This window comes from Nothoprocta perdicaria, unplaced genomic scaffold (assembly GCF_003342845.1).
Source record: "Nothoprocta perdicaria isolate Ctin4 unplaced genomic scaffold, notPer1 scaffold_68, whole genome shotgun sequence".
NCBI classification, from domain to species: Eukaryota; Metazoa; Chordata; class Aves; order Tinamiformes; family Tinamidae; genus Nothoprocta; species Nothoprocta perdicaria.
Genome location: NW_020455954.1, coordinates 739,596 through 759,774, shown reverse-complemented (window position 1 = coordinate 759,774; position 20,179 = coordinate 739,596). Strand labels below are relative to the sequence as shown.

Below are 20,179 nucleotides of genomic sequence, written 5' to 3'. Positions count from 1 at the left end.
AAATGAGTAACTGGTAATTTCTGTCATACTTCTATTTTTTTGTTGTTGTTGTTGGGGGGCGGGGGGGAGTAGCAATGCTTTCATATGCCTTGGGGAATTAATGTTTTTTTCCACACAGCACTGGACTACAACTTGTGTCCACGAGAACCTCCGTCCCTTCTCTCTCCCGCGGCGCGGCGGGACGAAGCTTCGCGAAGGCCATCTTGGCGCCCCGGCGGCCATCTTGGCGCCGCGCCGGGACCGCTCCGCCGCCCTGGGCCACCGCCGCCCGCGGCGCCCGGCGCGCACAAAACGCGAGGGAGGCGCGGAGGGAMCCGGTGGGAYAACCGCGCTGCGGCTGCGGGGCCCGGCGCGGAGGAGGAGCCGCCGCGGAAGCCGGCGGGCCACCCTCCCGCTCGGCCGGCCGCGCCGGCCGCCATTTGCGCGCGGCGGGGGCGGAGCTGGTGGGCGCCGGGGCGGGCGATGGCGGCGGCGCTGGCCGAGGTGGCGGCGCGCCTGGGCCGGGCGGCGGTGGGGCCGGCGGCCGCCCGCCTGGAGAGCGTGCGGGCGCTCGCGGCGCTGCTGCGGGAGGCGCAGCCCAGGTTAGCGGGGAGGAGGCGCCGCTGCCACGTGGGGCGGCGGGCAGGGCGCTGGGGCGAGAGGGGCCGGCCCGGCTGCAGCCCGGCGCTCTGAGCCGGGGAATAGGCTGGGGCCGCGCCGCTGGGCTGAGCTGCACCTGCCAGAGCCGAGCGGCGGCACAAGCCGCTCGCTCTGAACGCACGTGAGGCCTCCGGGGGATACCGTGGGCCATGGCGGCTCTTGGTCCATGCACCCGAACAGGCTGCGTCTGCCGAACGTGGGCGGGAGAATCCTGGTGTCCTTCCCGTTAGTAACGTGCACAGAAAGCTGCCGTGGAGAGCAAGGGCTCCACGCGCGGAGGTGTTGGCCCGGTTGGCGTTAGCAAGGTTTGCTGGGCGCACAGGCTCAGCCCCGGGAATGCCCTTCCTGGGTGACCTCAGGCCTTGCGGGAAGGTGGGAGGCCGAGTGGGTTGGTGCCACGTTCACAGGTTGACTTGACGCTTGCCGTGTGACACGTCAGTTCCTCRTGGGTGAGAAGAAGTAAAGGTGCCAAGGCTGGGACACACCGTTGTTGAACTGAACCACGAGCCAAGCCCTGCACGCTCAGCGTTTGAAATACTGATTTTTGGTGATGGGTCCTGTTATTGTGTGAGGGTTGTATGTTTGGTTTGTAGCGACAGAAGAATTAAAAAAATGCGAGTTCTGGTGGTCCATATTTTGGAGCAAATAGAGAAATAATCTTTAACTATGTGGCAGTATGGTTGAATTTGAGAAACTTGAGGCTCACTTAACCTGTTTTGTYCTGGACCTCCAGTGCTTTGAGCATGTGGCACAACTTTGCCCTTGCTTTTCTTGCACTTCCATTCCTAATCCATAAGAGAGCTGCCTTTATTTATTTATTATTCCCAGAAATACTCTGAAGATAAATACTTCGATACAGCTGACATAAGTGGAACTTTCCTGAAACAAAAAATGGAAAGGAGCAAGCCAGCAGCTTGGGATTCTCTGTGTAGTTCTTGACCAGTGCCATGCTTTTGTGGCAGGGTTGTATTAGAGTTTTCAAGTCTGTATTCACTAGGATGTTAGCTTACAGTTTCTGATTTTAGGAGATCTTAGATCTTTTAAGTAGTAATCTTTCTTTTCAGAATATTTCAGAATATTTCAGAATATTTAAGGTTGGAAGGGACCTCTACAGATCATCTAGTCCAACTTTTGATAGTGTTATGTGAATTCCAAGTATTAAGACTTAATAAGAGACTGTGCCTTGTCTGGAGGCTGGGCTGCTTTGTGGGTTGTTTTACTTTATGTTGAAATCAAGGACAGGTGGTGGCAGCAACTTGTGAATATTCTGTCATAAGTAACAAAAAAATAGGAAAAAAGATTTTTTTCTTGAAAATTCACAGAAAAATTTTGAATGAATTTCAAGGCCTGTTTACAAAAGTATCTAAAAGCTATAAAAAACTTTTCACTTGCTAATTTTGTCAATTAGTATTTAAAGATTTGGAAAAAGGTTGTGGGAGGATGGTATCATTTTAAGACTATAATTTAAGTACTCATAGATACTGTTTTTATCTATAGGTGAATCTTTGACATAACACAGAGAAGGTTATTTTTAACATATTAATATAAGCAATCCAGCAGTCACTCTTGGTTTATTTCTGGATGTCTTTGTAGCACACGCTCAAATTGCACTGAGGTGTTTAAACATTTGTTGGGCAAGAATCTCCTTTAAATTTCTCTGAAAAAGCCCTACTCTACCAAACAGTCCTAACAGAAAGGCATACCCCTTCCTGCTAGGATAACCTCTACTGGTCCCTTACAATGTAAAGATTGTTCTTTTGTGTTGTAGGAAGAGATTTGAATTTCACCCAGAAACACCTGGTTTGAGCATGTGCTTTTTTTTTCTCCTTCACAGTGAACAAAACRGGAGAGATTTGGAGGTCTGTCTACCTTTGCTGATACCCCAGATTTTGTATATGTCACACATGCTCTGTTGGAATTGACAGTACTTTCATCTTAGTATTTTAGTAGAGAACTTTCAGTACAAATCTCTACATTCTTTACGTTACTTCCCATCTAATATTAAGAGAAAAATACCATTGCAATAACTTTTTTATTACTATTTTTGGAATCAGATATCCAGTTTGAACTGCTGCTTTATAGTGTAACTCTGTAACAAAAATAGAAACTCTTGTAGGATTGAAAAGACTGTAAAGTGTCTATTTTCATGGTARGCATCACTAGAACACAAACAAAAGCACTTGCAGTATTTTCCCATTCTACTAATTTAAAATAATTGAATGCTGTAAATTTTGCATTGACCACTGTTTTATGTAATTTGGAGTCCCGACTCCAAGTATGTATAACCAAGTGTTTCCATGTGATAGTCCAGCCCATTGCATAGATAAATACAAGAGAAACTGCTGTCAGCTTCTTGTATGTGAAGATTCGGGTCTTGAATGTCTCTCTCAAGAAACCTTGAAACTCTGAATCTTGTTTCCAGTTATGTGAAATCCCTTGTGTTTTCTTTATGACTGCAGGCCACATCTATGTTTTGTTTTTCTTGTGCCACTTGCATTTCCTCTGTGTAATGCCTCTGAGGATAGAAACAAAACTATCTTCTCTTTTTTTCCCCRATCTGTAGCTGGAACTGACTAGTGCCTTGCTTTTTATGCAGCTGGATATTCTGTAATGGTGTTAATCTTGCTCTGTAAAATGGTGAGTTTGTAGAGTAAATTATGTATTTCAGGGAGATGTGAAATCTAATGTAGCAATTGAATGATAATTTTGCAGATAGTTTGATTTAATAGAGGTGTTACTGTCTTTGGGTAACGAGTAGGAAGAATTTCTACTTGTGCAACTGTTTGGGTATTGGAGGGAACCAGCCCCAATCCAGTAGTATAGAATCATCTGCTAATCTCCATGGGAGAAGAGTTTTCTGTGCTAAAATACATTGTTTAATTTTACTTGGCATTTCACTTCATATTCTTCTCTTCCTAGCTTAAGAGATGAGAGATATTTCTTTTTAGGATATCTCTGAAAACTTAGAATATAAGTTTTCTGTTTGATCTTGAGTATMCTGTAATCCTTTTTAAGGAACAAGGAAACAGCACCTGGATTTCCTGGGTTTGTTTGATCAGGAGTATTGCAGGAGTAAATTTATTGCGCACTCCCATTGAAGAGCCATAAACACTCTTTGGTGTGGCTTCTTTTCACCAGCATGATATATCTAATCCAAGTTATCTATGGCTTTAATCTCTTACCCTAATCTCCTTTCTGGATATACAATCAGTGAGGAGCATGCAAAGCTGGTAATCTGGAAGCATTGTGTACATATGTGTGACAGATCATCTGCAGATGTGCCCATCGCCTTTGGTGAACCTGGTGAATCCCGGTGTTCAGTGCAGCGCTGCAGTATCAGCTCTCTGAGCTGTTCATTCCTTTAGTGTTGGTCTTCGTGCGTGCAGCATTGCAGTGTTACTTTGTTAAATCTCAATACACTAAAAGTTGCCTARTATATTGGGGCAGTTGCCTATTGAGTAGACAGAGCCTTCTCCTCCTTGGCCTTGATTCACATGCGTCGGAATGGTGGTTAGTGCAGTTAGTGCTATTTTGTTATGAAGCTTCTGGTAGCTTCTGAAGCATCTTGYGCTAAACATATAAGCTGTGGTCATTAATTAAACCAGTTCGAAATTCTCACCAGAACGTGTGGCATCGTGCGTAATCATGCTAGCCATTTGCACTAGGGAGACTTCTGTGGTATTCCCCATGCGACTTTGGAAAGCTGTGAGGAACACCAGACAGTACAACTCCACGGCAGCCCTTTTGGCCTTCCTACTTGAAAGACCTTGTATATAAAAGATGGTTAGAGGTTCTTGCAGAAATACCTTATGTCAGTTATAGTCTTTTTTAAATTAACCTGAAGATTCTGTTTAATAGCAAATTTGATTCACCTTTTTGATGTTCTCTCTACATCTTTATTTCTTTCAGAGAAATGGCAGATGAAAGTTTATTCCGGGATGTCCTGGAAATCCTGACGAAAGCCTCAAATGAAATGGAGCGGGTGCCTGAGGAGGCCTGGGAGTCAGGAGATGCAGCCACCTGCCTGCTGCTCATAGCAGAGTGCTTCCGGTGTCTGAGGAACGCTTGTGTTCAGTGTGCCAAGAATCAGCACCTCATGAGGTATCGTTATGACCCATGCAAAAATATAACCTTCTKATGTGTTCTCTATAGATTCTTATTTTCCCCTGCTGTGTTTGCTGCTCTTGGGTTTAGAAAGTGAACAGCTGGTAATTTGACCTTTAGGTTGCAGAAGGAGGCAGGTGTGTATGGAAATCTCTGTCATGCTTGTAGTATGAACGTCCATGTGGGTCACTCATTGAGTACTGTTTTGGCTGGGTAGCAACCTTTCTCCTAATGTGACCTTAGATGCCACGTTGGGTGCCTTTAGCAAGCTGTAAATAAGCCACGTATTTGTGTAGGGTTTAAATTGTTCTAAATTCACAGTGAATTCTGGAATTAAATGCCCTGGGTGATCAGAATTTGTAAATGGAAGGAAAATCATGCATTTATTAAACAAGCAAACAAAAACCCTCCCCCCCCAACCTATAAGGTTTTTGAAGAAGATCGAAACTGATAGTTTGTAGGAAGGCAAAGATTATAAACAAATGGATGGAGTGACAAACTTTGAAACTGCTGGGAAATATGGTGCTTTGTTTCTTCCTGGGTCAATTTTTCTGTTTTGCTTGCTGCAAAGTAATTTGGACTGGGAGGGATTAGGAAATGTTTCATGTTAATAGATTCTGTGTGTACCATTGTGTATGTGTGTATATTTAAATTTCTAAATACATCTTTAGCTTCCTTTTTATAGTACAACTTAATGTGAAAGAGCATGCATTRGTTTAACAAACATCTGTGGGCATATAATTACCCAGCATCTATCTGTGGGGATACAGTGTTTTTCAGTAACTCATGCACAGGCGTGGAGGTTTGATAGAGGTAGGATTGATATCTTCTGAAATTTCAGCTCCTCTCTGTGCTGGCCCAACTCTTCTTGAGAAACGTGTCTACTAAAGTAGAATGATTTGAAAGCTGGAGGCTTCATCCAGTACAGATTGGGGGTTGGCCTGCTGGAGAGCAGCTCTGCAGAGAGGAACCTGGGAGTCCTGGTTGACACCAAGTTAACCATGAGGCAGCAGTGCCCTCGTGGCCAAGGAGGCCAATGGGATCCTGGCTGCATCAGGAGGAGCRTTGCCAGCAGGGATCCTGGCTGCATCAGAAGGAGCGTTGCCAGCAGGTCAAGGGCAACATTCCCTTGCCCCTCCTGCTCCTCTRCTCAGCTCTGGTGAGGCCGCACCTGGGGTATTGGGGGCAGTTCTGGGCTCCCCTGTGTGAAAGGGACATGGAGCTCCTAGAGAGGGTTCAGCGGAGGGCAAGAAAGATGATTCAGGTGATTCAAAGATGATTCAGATSAACATCTCTCGTATGAGGAGAGACTGAGTGAGTTGGGCCTGYTTAGCCTGGAGAAGGCTGAGAGGGGATCTCATTAATATGTATAAATACCTGAAGGGGGAATGTAGGGAGGAAGGGGCCAAATTCTTCCCAATGGTGGCCAGTGATAGGGCAAGGGGCAGTGGGTGTAAGTTGAAACACAGGCAGTTCCATCTCCATGTGAGGAGGAACTTCTTCACTGTGAGGGTGCCAGAGCCCTGGCACAGGCTGCCCAGGGAGGCTGTGGAGTCTCCTTCTCTGGAGATCTTCCCAACCCGCCTGGATGCCGCCCTGTGCCCCRTGCTCTGGGTGTCCCTGCTGGAGCGGAGGGGTTGATTAGGTGATGTCTAGGGGTCCCTTCCAACCTTAACCATTCTGTGAGCCTGTGATCTCCCTGGACTGCATTTTTTAACTTTGTTTTGTTTTTGTTTTCCTTCCTGTTGCTTGCGTGTGTTGCCATATCTGCTCTTTTCTTGTTTTAGAAATAAAGTCATTTGGACATTTTTGATCCATCTAACTTTGCTTCTAGCAGTTTGTGCCACCACCATACCTTTATTATTGGAGCAAGTATAAATGATTATTACAGCATTCTTGCTTCCTTCACAAAATTTTCATGTTTTCCTATAGGCTGACTATATTGTTCTTTTGATTCACTAATCACTTTGCTGGTGTTTAAAATCTTACAGGTTTATTGCTAAATGACATACATGGACATTTCTGCTGAACACTTAAACTGGAAGCAAAGCAAAGTATTTAAACTAAATTGTTTTAATTGCAAACATGACCTGCTAATTTTTAACATAATTTTTAACACCGGATTTAGGCAAAAAAAAAAAAAAAAGAGAGAGAGAGAGGAAAAGATTCTTAGCTCTGAAGGTCCTGTCTCCAAAATGGCTGATGTTCAGGCAGATCTTCAATCGAAGATATATTGGTAGCCTTAAGGTTTTCCGTAGTTAACTAACAGCATCTTCTAAGGGTTCGGGGTTGGGGAGAATCATGCATCCTTCCACAGAGCGGCCAAGGCAGCATGAGAAGGCATGTGAGGTGGTTAGTGTCTCTTCTCAACTGCATCAGAGCATTAACTTGTTTTTGTTCAGTTTTGGGGTTTTTTGAGGCAGGCCTGACCTGGGTTTATCAGTGGCTGCTGATCCGGGAGCTGAATATTGTGATTGGCCATAAGAAGATGTAAAAGCTCAATAAATATTGTTTACACAGTGATTGTGTTTAGTTGCCATTCTTTAAAGCTTATTAACAAAAGATTATGAAAATGTGGTATTTCTTTTTACTACTTGTCATATTAAAGAGGTGTAATTGCATGATATTGCTGTGGATTTGAGAGGGGTTTTGGTCCCCTCTCTCTGTGTGTATATTATCAGCACATGTTTCAGTGAGAGATGATGTATTAACTAAGTAAATAGATGTTGTAAAGCAACCAGTGMTCTTGTGTGTTGTACCTGTGTTACCTATTAATAGAACAGGTTATTTGGAAAGACGGTAGTTTTGACAATGTGAAAACTGCTTCTATTCTAGATAGTCCTTTTGTGATAGAGATTTAGGGGGTCTGTACGACCAAGGATTCCTGCTGTCTTGAGGAATGCAAAGTGTTTGTGGCTAAGGTAGAGGCTTAAAGGAAAAAGTAAGCCCATTTATTTTGTTTGAGATAGCAATGTTGTAGCTTGATGTAGTCAAGCACATTAAAGTATGCCAAACTCATTTTTATTTCAAAGTTTCTGGGGACCTTATAAACTTACTATTTCAGTGAAGAGCCATGTYGCCTTATTTTAGTGTATTTAATATCAAACACTTATTTTTCTTTTCAACTTAATCATAGGAACTTGGGTCTGATTGCTACATCTGTCCATTTGATCAAGGTACTTCATGGAGCACAAGTGAAACAAGAGTCCTTATTAACTGGTAAGGCCCTGAATTTTGTTAAATGTGTAATTTGTGCAGTATCTTCATGTGGGAAATGGTGTAGTAATGCAATGTCTCATCATTGATTTTTTTTTTTTTTTTTTTCCATAAATGAGCTTAGTTGTTTCTTGAATAGTGGCATGCTAATTCTGTACCCCTTTCTTTCTCCATGATTGTGGATGGTGGGATGGAAGGCCAAAGGACTTTGCATGGTTGGTGTTTCAGTAAATGACTAAAGAAGTTAGTTAAGGGGGAATTGGTGACCTTTTCCTATGCTACTTGGAAAAAGAAATCTGTCAAAATCTTTTCTTCCTCTTTCTTTGGTTATTCTCATTGTATTTTCCATCAGCTCTTCCCTAAGTACTGTTAAAGGGATGAAATGTTGAAACAGCCTTAACATTACTAGATATTTAAACTATGAAAAGGAAAAATTCCTTAAATGTGTCTCTTAATAAACAGGTTTTGTTGTTTTATTTCATCATTATCTGATCTGCAAACATACTGAAATGAAAGAAACACTCTTGTTACTTTCCTCGGTGACACKTGAGAAATAAATTATCTAACTCCAGAAAACAAACTTGTGCAAACTTTTTTCTTTAAAAAAAAAAAATTTCTCCTTGTCCTTCTCACTAAACTATACAGCATTTGTGTAATATTTGCCACAATTAAGTAGTGATTTGAGAGATGTGCTTAATGAGTGAGTCAGTTTTTATGTGGTGAAAAGGAAATTTGACTTTGATATCTTTCCTGTTTAATGCCAGTTATAGCTGTATATTTCCACTAAACTAAACTTTCTCAAACATCAAGTTATTTTCAGTAATTCTCTTCCCTGTAGGTTTTTCCCTATGTGTGTGTGTGCGCATGTTGAACTTGATACTCTGCATTGGACAATATGGAACATCTTGTTTCTCCTGTTGCTTTTGTTTCTTTATAATCCCTMTGCTTCAGTGAAGGTTTTTCCTGGCTTCCTGTGGATGTTTTTCTTGCATTTTGTGGGAGGGGATGATTGTGATACAGAGACTGCCTTTAAACACCTTTATGGAGCTGGAGAAAGCAGTGAAATGGAGGAGGCTGTTCCTCCTCCTCATGTTGTAATAGGTTCAAAATGAAATATTTTGTCATCTGATGGTCTTATGATTATGGGAATGGAGCATCTCTCTTATGAGAAGAGACTGACTGAGTTGGGCCTATTTAGCCTGGAGAAGAGAAGGCTGAGAGGGRATCTGATCAATATGTATAAGTACCTGAAGGAGGAATGTAGGGAGGAAGGGGCCAGGCTCTTCTCAGTGGTGGCCAGTGACAGGACAAGGGGCAATGGGTGCAAGCTGAAACACAGGCAGTTCCATCTCCATACGAGGAAGATCTTGTTCACTGTGAGGGTGCCAGAGCCCTGGCACAGGCTACCAATGGAGGATGCGGAGTCTCCTTCTCTGGAGGTCTTCAAAACTTGCCTGGATGCCACCCCGTGCTCTGGGTGTCCCTSCTGGAGCAGGAGGTTGGACTAGATGATCTCTAGAGGTCCCTTCCAACCTCAGCCATTCTGTGATTCTGTGAGAAGCTGGTAGCTCAGARGAGTGACTCTTAAGCCAGGTCTGTGTCAGACGAGGAGGACTGAGGCGAGAGTGGCCTGCCCGCAGATAACCACTTCATAGACCAGTAAGATTAGAGAAAGAGTGCTGGGAACAAAGTGCTGGTGACTTTGTGCAGTAGGACATTGCCCTTGGAGCAGTAAGATAGAAAGGCCAACCTGGGGAAGTAGGCTTAGCACCTTCAGCTTGCTCAGAGCAGCGGGGATGCCAGTGCAAGAGAACYGCTATTCAACAGTAATGCCTTGGAGGGCAAGGAGTAGGATGTACCCCTTTCTTGATGGTTACTTTCATGGCTTGAGGTTTTCCCGTCAGGCTTGGGGCTGCTGACCCCGCCTTGATGGCTTAATGTTTGAGTGTCCTCTTCTCCTGCTGTTGAATAGGAATGCTGTGCAGCAATGAAGAAAGAAGAAGAAAAGGTTAACTCCTTTTGACTCCCTCTTCTAGAGAGAGGAGGCTGTAAAATGCTTATCATGATTGGAAATTAAGGGAGAAAATTAACCACAAAGATTAGTAGCAATATTTCAAATGTTTTGTAGCTCCATGGTCATTTTTATGGCAAAATAAGTTTGAGATAGAACTAAAATGTGATATATTAACCCGAGAAATGATAGTTCAGTTGATACTGTGGTTAGTATAGATCCGATGGGGAAATATCTGTGATGAATGTGGCTGAGGTACTCCATCTATGTTAGCATAACAAAAAGACAAAGTGCTACGTGTTCCATACCGAGTCATATGATTAACTCGGTTCTAAGGGAAAATTAGGCTGGTGCCCAGAGCCCAATGTCATTTTAAAGTGCATACCTTGGAAGGTAATAATTACATTCAATTTGGAATTATTAAAAGTATGAAATATGAAATAACTTGTGTACAGCTAATAAATAYCTTGCAAGCCAGCCTTGTTATAATGTCTTCTGTCTTTTTAATACATACATTGAAGCAGTTTTTAAGCATTTGCCTTGTTATGTTGTTGTTTGTCCTCTTTCTTCCTCCGTTTATTTAACAAGCTTCATGTCTTAGTTTCAGTTGCACTCCATAGCCTAATTCTTGTTCTTATATTTACTCAAATTAGTTCATAGTAGTTTGCATGCTGGGCAGTTCCCAGTGTATAAGCAGAATACCTGCTGTAAGAATCTACTGTGTAAGAAAAGTGAAATTCAACAGCCAAGTGAGTGCAGGAGTTGGTGTGCAATGATGCTAAGTAACTATTTATCTCTAATGACCCTACCCAGAAGCAATGAAGACCTGTGGGAGCCAGATAAATAACACCTGCTTGTAAACATGCTGTGCTTTCTTACGTGTTCTCTTTCGTTCTTGCTGCAGTGATCCTAGTCCTTCCTGCAAAAGAAGGAAGTTCCCGGTAACTGAGGGGGGAAGAATTGAAGTACTATCCTTTCTGGACAGTCTTTGAAAATTAAGCATGTCCTTGGTGTTCTTACAGCTAACAGTGAGAATTTAGGAAGTGGGYGGTTGTGCATGGTAGTAATTACTCTTAGGTTATGGAACTTGGCTATTCCTTATAGGAGGACAGAGAAGCTGACRGACATCCCTCCCCTTTCCCCCCAAGCACTGAATCAGAATTGCTTTGAGTCGGGATTGAAAATGCAGGAGCGGTACCTGCTTGTGCTGAAACGCTGGGTACAAGGAGGTCCCTTGTACCTCCATGTTAACTCCTTTAAGAACACCATCTTCTACCAAACAGGAAATGAGGTAGTCAGGGCTTAACTTTGGCTCTTATGACCAAAAGATTTAGATCTCCAGAGTGTAGATTTGGTGGGAAATTTCGTAGTACGCTGTCCATGTCCCTTCTGTTGTAGGATTTTTCTTTTTTGGTAATTAAAAAGGCCCCAGGATAAGAAGCCTTTTTCCATTGTGGGTACAAAGACCAAGAATGCTCACCAGAGGAACAGGCTGATATAGCTGCCAGATGAACTTTAACTGAACTTAGAACAGGCCCAGATCTCATAAGAGCTAAGAAGTAGTTCAGTATGTTAGGGGTTGTAGCAGACATAGGAAATACCCTTGTCAGAAGCCTGAGTAGAAAATCTCCTTCACTTCATAGCATGTGTCTTGTTTTTCTCCTGCCCCTCCTTTTTTCCTATGGTAGCTCTTAAACTTTCCAGCAGAACCTAGCAGACCTTTGGGAAGGCATGTTGAGGTTTGTCAAGATGATCTATCTTTAGGTTCCAAAGTCTGAGATCAGGATTCAGGATTCACATCTAAAATAGAGGAAAACTGGTGGCTTTGTTTCTAGCTGCCAAATTGTAGAGAGGACATGCCAGTTTGGAAGCAGGCGTGTGTTCAATAGGCTATGTCCTGTCTGATCCTTCCATTGATTGTGGGGTCAGAAGGAGCTTTAATCTTTTTGTTTGTAAATAGATCTCCTGCAGCCTTTCACCACTTCAAAATATTCCCCGTGCTGAAGAACGTGCTTTGAATTCCAGCATAATTGCTTATAAAGTACTTATCTGCCAAAATACTTTGCAGTATTTTCATCCCGAAGGATGAAAAGGCACTGAGTGCCTGGTAGGTGCTCCGTGGGGGACAATTTGTCAGGCGGGTTCCCTGAATGAGCTGATTGTGCTCTGGGAGCCGGGCTGCGTGCGACGGCCTCGGTGCTGCCGCGGGAGGCGCTCCGAGCATCCTCGCAGCTTCCCTGGCTCTGGGAGCTGCCCGGGAGGGTCGTCTTGTGCTGCTGCCGTGTAGCACATGGGTGTCGTGTTTGTGCTCCTGCCGTATGGCGCGTGGGTGTCCTGCTGTGCTCAGGCCGTTCCCCTTGCCTCTAGAGGCTTTGATCACCTGTAGTGACCAGCATAAATGTGCATTAATAGGAAAATATTAACAGTGCTGGCTGCTCCTGCAGATCTCCATCAAAATCTCGCTCCGGTCAAGCTGGCCGCTGTACAAAAGCTTAGATTATTCCCTTTTCTGAACGTCCTGACGTCCAGATTTGTTGAGTTACAGTGGGCAATGAGCTTGGGTCCTTGAACAGCAGCTTGACTTGGCTTCCAGTTTTCAGAAAAGTGTGCAGCTGTAGTTAAACTGCTACATATATTCTGTTGAGAACAGCGCTTAAAGCAGGCCTTTAAAAGCAGTGGTGAAATATGACTTGTGTGGAATTTTAATATTGTACTTGGGATAAGAACTTGAGCGCTTTCTGGTGGGATGTTTAGCAACATGACCGTCAAATACGTAACATGTGTTTGCACCTCCTTTCCTAAAGGAGAATGTTTGGAGAAATGCAAAATATCATGTTTTAAATCACTTTAAAATGCCYTAAATGCCATGTACTTACAAGGGACCTATAAAGAAATGCTTTTTCCTTTGGGCAGAAGAGGAAGGCATGTGATGGTATTCCATTAAAGAACTGTTTGGAAAGTGTTCGGTGCTTTATTTTCTGCCTGCCAACAGATTAATAATTATGTAGGTTCAACTTCAGTTAATTGTTCTTCCAGCTCTCAAACTGATTTGGACCATATCAGCGAATGGTCCCATGTACCTTTCTTCCCTTAATGAAAATTCAATAGCTCATAATCTGTCTTTACTGTTTTGGTGATCATGATCTTGTGGAAGAGTGCATCGATAAAGCAGTGCACTGGAAATGTAGCAGAATAAATGGTAATAAATAACCTTTGAGTTCAGAACTCTGTAAAAATAGTAAAAGAAAAACTTGCAAAACATCTCTTAGATTCAAAACAAAAAACATGTACCTACACATAATAACGTATGTGCCTATAACTACAAAAATAAAAGGTAAGGCAACTCRGACTATATATAGCTCCCAGATGCATTACTGCTGGCAAATGCCAGATGGGATGGAAGCATCTTGTCTTTGATGAAATAACAAGAAAACATCCTTCTCCTAAGATCCATACGAGAACATCACACAACTGAGTAAAAAAGGATAGCTGAATTCTCTCAAGGTGATGACATGCTGTATTTAAAAAGCCACTGAATTACAAGCTGCAGGTGTCCATGTAATGCAGGTGATGATGCTGGCATTCATTTAAGTGGCAGAAATAGGGARGGCAAAATTAGGAATTCCCAGAATCAGCACTGGATAGTTTATCCTTTCTATAAGAAGCTTCTGGAAGGCCATCCTTGTCAATCCTTTTAGAAGAATAAAGCCTTTTTAGAAAAGGCTTTACAGAAACGAGTTGTTTAATCAATTATTTTTGTTTTCCTAAAGGAGAACTTGAGAAAAATGTTATTGTAAAGTTAGTACTGAAAAACAACAGCAAAAAAAAGTTGTGAATAAGTGACTGAAGTGTTTTCTACTTCCATGAAAAAGGCCTGGAGAAATAAACCTTTGCTTTGTCCTTTTAGGTTTTGTCCTCGCACACAGTGAAACTAAACTTGAGCTCTTCTTTGCTCTTTCTTTCTTTGCTCTTCTTCTTTCTTTGCTCTGACTTGTCCCTAAATCTGCACTTAGCTGTTTGTGAATTGGAAATGTACTGAAGAACAGAAAATGGTTAATTTTGAGGTTCTGGAAAAGCAGAGGACGGTGATACTCTCAAGCTTGCCAAAGGACACAAAATTGATTTTCCTGTTTAATATTTTATTATTTATTTTACATAGGCCATCCTGTGTCCTTACCTATTCTTTCATTCTTTTCAAAATTTCATTTATTTTATTTAATGCTGTGATTTTCTTTTTCCTTCACTAYCCAAGGCTTTTTATCATTTTTTTTTCCTTCCTTCCTTTGGAGTGACTAGTTGTTCAGCAACAGCAAAAAAGAGTGACCAAATATGGAACCTTAAATATCCTATAACAAATAGCCAGCATTGACCAAAATCTGCCTCTAATCATCTTCTGTGCTTCTGCTTTATTTCCTGTTTATTTATCTCCTGTTCAGTATCGGTCACGTTTCTGTTTTATTCTTAAATATTTGCATTCTGCTTTCATTACTTTTTGTAGCTCATTAACCAAGTAGTCCTGAATATTTTAATTCCCAAATTCTGCTATTTTATATAACATGTGAAAACTAAATATTTTAAAATATGCCTGGGCAGTGTGATGGAACAGTAAATTTTTACTAGATGGGCTTTTAATAGCAGAGTGAAGATCCCATGCTGAGCCAGTGCGTTTGGGAAACCATTGTTAAGTTTTATTGCCTATAAACTGAGATCTGTTTTTTGCTCTTTGAACAACAAGTGTCTCCGTGGAGGCTCAGTTGGTTGTAACATTTTGATTGTAGCATAAAACAGTTAGAGATGCAACTTTGAAATTGTATTCTGGAGGCTTAAATTCAGTGGCTGCTAAATTTAAACCAATGGGACTGTCCTCCTAAATGCAAATCCTTCCTCTCTTCCCACCTCAATGCCCTCTATATTTATTTCTGGAGGAGGTGAAAAGCCTGAAACATTTTTGGTGTATGGAGCTTCAAATTCATTGTGCGAGTTGGAAAAGTTTTGTGTTGATTTTCATGGAATGAGAGAGCACGTGGTTATAAGGTTGGAGCCATTCTAATTGCCATACAGGGTCAAAACTCATGCACTCTCACTAGGTGACTTAGCTGATTGAAGCACATGGCCATATTAGCTTTTCTTTTAGGGGTGAAGAAGTGGGAAAGGGAAGATGCTGAAGGAGTTTGCAATCCAAGGAGCTGATTCGCAACAGGCATTGTGAAAAGGAGGACGTCTCACCCTTGAACAAAAAGAGAATGTTTAAATCTTCTTCCTCATTTATTTTTGTATTTGAGGTTTCCTTTTGCCTACGGTTAGCACAATTAAACTGCTTACATTCTACAGTGTAAGTAAATCAGATGCTAATTTAAACAGCCTTTCTTTAGTCATATAAATGAGGGACAGCCCTCATCTTAAGAGCTGCCAGGTTCCATGTGTGCTCTTTGCTTTGTCTGTTGAGACTTTCTGGATAGGGAAGTGGTGCCAGTACTTTGCTGCCACTGTTAAAGTAAAAACTATAATTACATTGTCAAAATAATATTTATAGTATTTTCGGGGAATAATTGCGGGAGTGTGACGAATATATTATACTCATCAAACTTTTATGTAAACATAAGCATGAGTTTTTTATTTGAGTTATTGGTGTTGTTTTTGGCCTTCACGTTTTTCCAATCTGTAAAAATAATATTGGGATTTTCATGGGCTTTGTAGCGTTTGTAGAGTATATGCCCTAACGATCAGTTGATGCACTATCTGGTAGAAGTAAACTACTATTTGCACTTGTATTGGGCTTTTAGTTTCATGTTTCCATAGCTTAAGAAATCCTGTGTTTTCAGAGATTTCCTGCCCCTAAATTATTGTAGCTGGGAGCATTTTACTACTTGTCTGAACAGGAAAGTTATAAATAATAGATTTGTTGCTTTAGTATCATGTGGCCTTTTGTTTCTTCGTGTGTCACTCATTGATTTAAAAATTGAATGTGGATTTGAGTGCTTCTGAAAGGTATGTGAGTATCTCCCAGAAGCATCCCCGCAAGGTTACTTTGCTAGCTGGTTGCATAGACAGGATTTAGGGGTTTTTTGCTGCTGTGTGATGGTAAATTACCAGAGGGAAATACACCTCAAGTGTCTACTACCCTTATAACCTTAGGACAGCTCTCTCTGCTGAGTTTTAGTAAATATAGTCCCAGCTTTTCAATGAACTTTCTTCTGGACATCTGGATAAGCCAACGATGATAGCAGTTCAAGCTTCACCCTTCCTATGTATCATAGAATCATAGTATGTCAACATGATGTCACCTCCTGTGCCTAGGAAAGGTCTTGTGCTCCTCATGGTTTGGCTCAAAATCCAGTAAAGGCAGTGGAAAGATTCTGGCTTGAGTGGGCTTTGGTCCAGGGCTTTGTTCTTTGGCTTTTTTTTTTTTTTTTTTTTTTTTTGTTTTCCCCCTCTGTTTCAGAACCTGCAAAACCAGGAGGCAGCCTTGACACCTCTTTCACAGAAAGGAAAGAGAAAACGTAACTAACAAAGAAAAACAATCCGGACTAAGAGTAATCAAACCAAGGAATCGTCACGTGCCAGCAAACTGAGTTCCCTTCAGCTTTTGTCCATCTCATACTGCCCCTGTCAGCATTACTGTTGCTTTTAGCCTGATGCATCCATATTCACACACATGGCTTGGCTGTGACTTCTAGGATGAATACAGAAACTTTAAGCAGGTCTGCCTTTGTTTTTCTCATTCCTTAACATCTGGAATGGAGTGAGTATCGAGAAGAGTGAGTTCAGATCTGTTGAAGGGCAATTATAGGGCTGGGGATGCTATTTGGCTGTGACACTTTCTTGTGTTAACAGAAAGAGAAGGGGAGTAAGGCTTCTAACTTAAGAATGAAGGCTCAAGGAGGTCCTGAATTACCATTCTAGAGCCTCGTTACCACAGACAATAGTGTTTGTAGGATCTTGTTTCCAGGCCTGGTAAATTCCAGCTTGCTGTGTTTATCCTTCAAGCTCTGTGGAAGACCATTACACTCCCCTGCTATTGAAATAAAAATCTTCCTAGTTATGGTCTCACTTTCCTACTTCCTTTAAATCCACCGATACTTTATAGCATTTCTCCTGCTTTGGGCTGCACTCTGGAGTTTTGTTGTCGCTGTCCTCATTCTGCAGTGACTGATTTAGGAGGTGCTGCCCTGCACCGCTCTATTTGCCGTGCGCTGTGGCTGTACACGCACAGAGTTTTCGCGGCAAAACGCTGCGATATGATCTGAATTGCAGACCAGCTCCTGCCTTGGAGGTTCGCCCACCTGACACCATTGACATGGCCAAAATTGCTGGCAAGCTTTGGAAGAGGGACAAAAAAAGCGAGTGCTTTCAAACAGTTCCATGTTCTTGGTGCTGACAACTGAAACGGTCATTCTTGAGATATTCCTGGCATATCATTCCCACTGTTCTCCTGGCAGGCAGCGTTGGTGGCTGCCTTAAAGGCAGTGTAAATCATTCTGTTCCTCTTAGGAGAGGCACTCACCTGAATTAATATCTTTAAGTTGTAACAGTAAGGAAGTCAATTGGCAGCCGTGCAGGGTTCTCCTTTCTGATGACTGATATTACTTGTAGGTGGTACGTGTAGCTGGAGTATATTTATTTATTTATTAATTTATTTATTCCTGCAATTTGGAGACATTCAGCCACAGCTTGCCAAGATATTGCTGCTTGATGGCATGTCTTCTTCAGTGTCCTCTGCCTTAGCAGTGAGTATGCCAGTAAGGTTCATCATCAAACACCTTTTTCATCTGCAGGAATATACATCAGTCAAAACATAGAGATATCGGCACCAGTGTCCATTGGTTAACTGTCAGGGCAAATGGGTGAAAAAGAAAATAAGTGGTTTTGCAGTGGTTCCTGGCATCAGACATTGCTTCCGTGGCTACATGGGCAGCTTTGGTGTGAGCAGGGGCACTTTAAGTCAGGTCACCTTGTTGTGTGGCAGCTGCTCTGTAGCCCCCGCTCTTGCTTCCCCCTGCATCAAGGGCAGGAAGAGGAACTAATTTTTCTCTCCTAACCTGTTGGCTTGGGGCAGAAAAGGACAGACATTAATGGGGTTTGCTGATTATTAGCTGCTGATTATTAGCTATCATTTCTTGCTTTGTGGCTTTGGGGGAAGAGAAGCAGCAGCAGAAAATGGTTTTCATAAGCTCTTATGAGATGTGGCCCGATCTGGGTTTTGCTCTTCTTTTTATTTATTTTTCTTTTTCTTGCCAGGCCTTCGGTGTGGTAAGGTTAATAGGAGTAGATGGAGGCAGACAGACCTTCAAATGCAAAGTGCTTTCTAAATATACTAAGGGGAGTCACTGTGTTGCTAAAGTGTCCCCAGGAGTACCTGAGAACACGAGGGAGATCCTAGTTAGAGGGGAAGGTCTGGGCCAAAAAATGTGAAGGTCTTCTTTGTATTTCTGCTCTTCAGGCATACATCGCTTCATGTCGTGTGGAGGGGATCATGGCATAAGAAGCTGAGGAGGGACTAACAGCCTCTATGCAGCTGTGGGGCTTCTCTTTTCACTAAGGGAATTCATGGGTTGGATGCAGGTGCCCTGCAAGCTTCTTGGCAGCGTTYGACATGCAGGGCTTTGCTGCTGGAGAAGAAGCTACAGCACCGTTTGAGGAACGTTTATGTTGATCCCCATCACGGTGGAGAGCAGGAGGAAGGGAGCAGAGGGGAGAGTTCAATGCTTGGATATAAGTTCTTCCACCTCCTGCTTACTAATGACAGCAACTTGCTCCTGAGAGCCCTAATTCATGAGAAGACCTTCTTACGAAGGTATTCTTGGGATAAGGGTTGGGATGGAAGTGCATTTGGATCTTCTGAAGGCTTTGGATTTGGGGAAAGCGTAAAATGTGCAAAACCACAGTTCTTTGCTTTTCAATTTAAGAGACCAGGGATACAGTTAACAGATTTTTTTTGTCATTCAAGCACCCATTYAGAAGAAATGATTTTTAGCTTATAACTCAGTCAGGACTCATGATAACAAGTAAATACATATAAATGGTAGTGTTTAGAAAGGTGGATGCTAAAGCTGTCATTGTGTGTTAATGTGACTATGCAAATGCTAAATTTAAGTTTACTTGTTGGTCTCTAAATCGATTGCGATAGGTTCACGATTCATGTTGAGCCAGATGCAGACTATAAATGGTTCAGAGGAGGAAAAAAAAGTCTGATATCCATTCTGCAGACTTACAGAAAAATTTGATCATTTGTCTTTTCAAGGGGAAATATAAGCACTTCAATGGAAATTTTGATTTAAATGAAATAACACCTACAGTATGCCATCAAAAACATAATTGGAGAAATTTACTTCTAGTATTGGTTAGTATTTTTTTTCTTGACCTGTGCAGGGTATCATGTAGTAATGTGTCATATAGTTAGATACCACGAATAACGCATAGTGGGTGGCCAGTCTTTTCTGTTATTTTTCTTGGTTTCCTGGCATGGTTTAAGTCCAGGTGGAGACTCCCCAGTATTTCAAATTTGCTGATTTTGCTAGAGAGCACTTTTAAAGAGATATTGTATTTAAGGTCAACTTTTAGGTTGAATAGAAAAAATAGATTTTGAATCCTAATGTATGTAGGAAGTTTATAAATAAATCTCCCAAGTCTGTAACAAATGTTTTATTTGTGTTGGAGAGGAATCTCTGTCATGTCATTCTGCGATTTGTGAGGGTATATCATGCATCCCATTTAATACACCTCTAGATATTTAATAGAAAATTTAGTAAAGATATGAGCATACCAGTGATGTTACTGTGTCCAATGAGCTTTCCTAATAGTGTATAGAACTGCATGTCAGCCCCATGTGCTCTTGAACTAGCTCTTCTCCCAGGAAATGTACAATTACACTTTCGAATTTCCTCTTACAAGATCTTGTTAAAACTTAATATACATCAGATGCTAATTTGTTTGTTTCACTGACGAATGCTTCCGGCTTCCTTCTCTAATTAAATCACTTCAACTTTGCATTTTGAATAAGGTGATAGAGATRCATATATTTTCTTTCTATATATATGCACACACACATCTTTGTGAAATATTCTTTGGCAAGTCTTTGGACGTATTCTCAGTTGCAGTAAGTAAGCATTGATATTTTGCCTCAATACTTATCTTTCAAAAGCAGGATAGTTGTCCAGTTACTGCACAGGTTCCACTAAGATGACAGTTGTTTTTTTCAGAAGAGGGGGA

General features: G+C 41.9%; 1 protein-coding gene across 3 annotated transcripts in view; it reads left to right on the top strand.

The window, feature by feature from the left end:
• The first annotated feature begins 3,106 nt into the window (after positions 1 to 3,106).
• The window catches only part of ATXN10 (ataxin 10), an 88,439-nt gene continuing 71,366 nt past the window's right edge, over positions 3,107 to 20,179 (top strand). For all 3 annotated transcript variants that reach the window (XM_026050374.1, XM_026050375.1, XM_026050376.1), the window contains exons 1-3: positions 3,107 to 3,276; positions 4,549 to 4,740; positions 7,880 to 7,962. In XM_026050374.1, the coding sequence (XP_025906159.1) occupies positions 4,553 to 4,740; positions 7,880 to 7,962 (271 nt within the window). In that variant the 5' untranslated portion in view covers positions 3,107 to 3,276; positions 4,549 to 4,552. The remainder of the gene's footprint in view (positions 3,277 to 4,548; positions 4,741 to 7,879; positions 7,963 to 20,179) is intronic.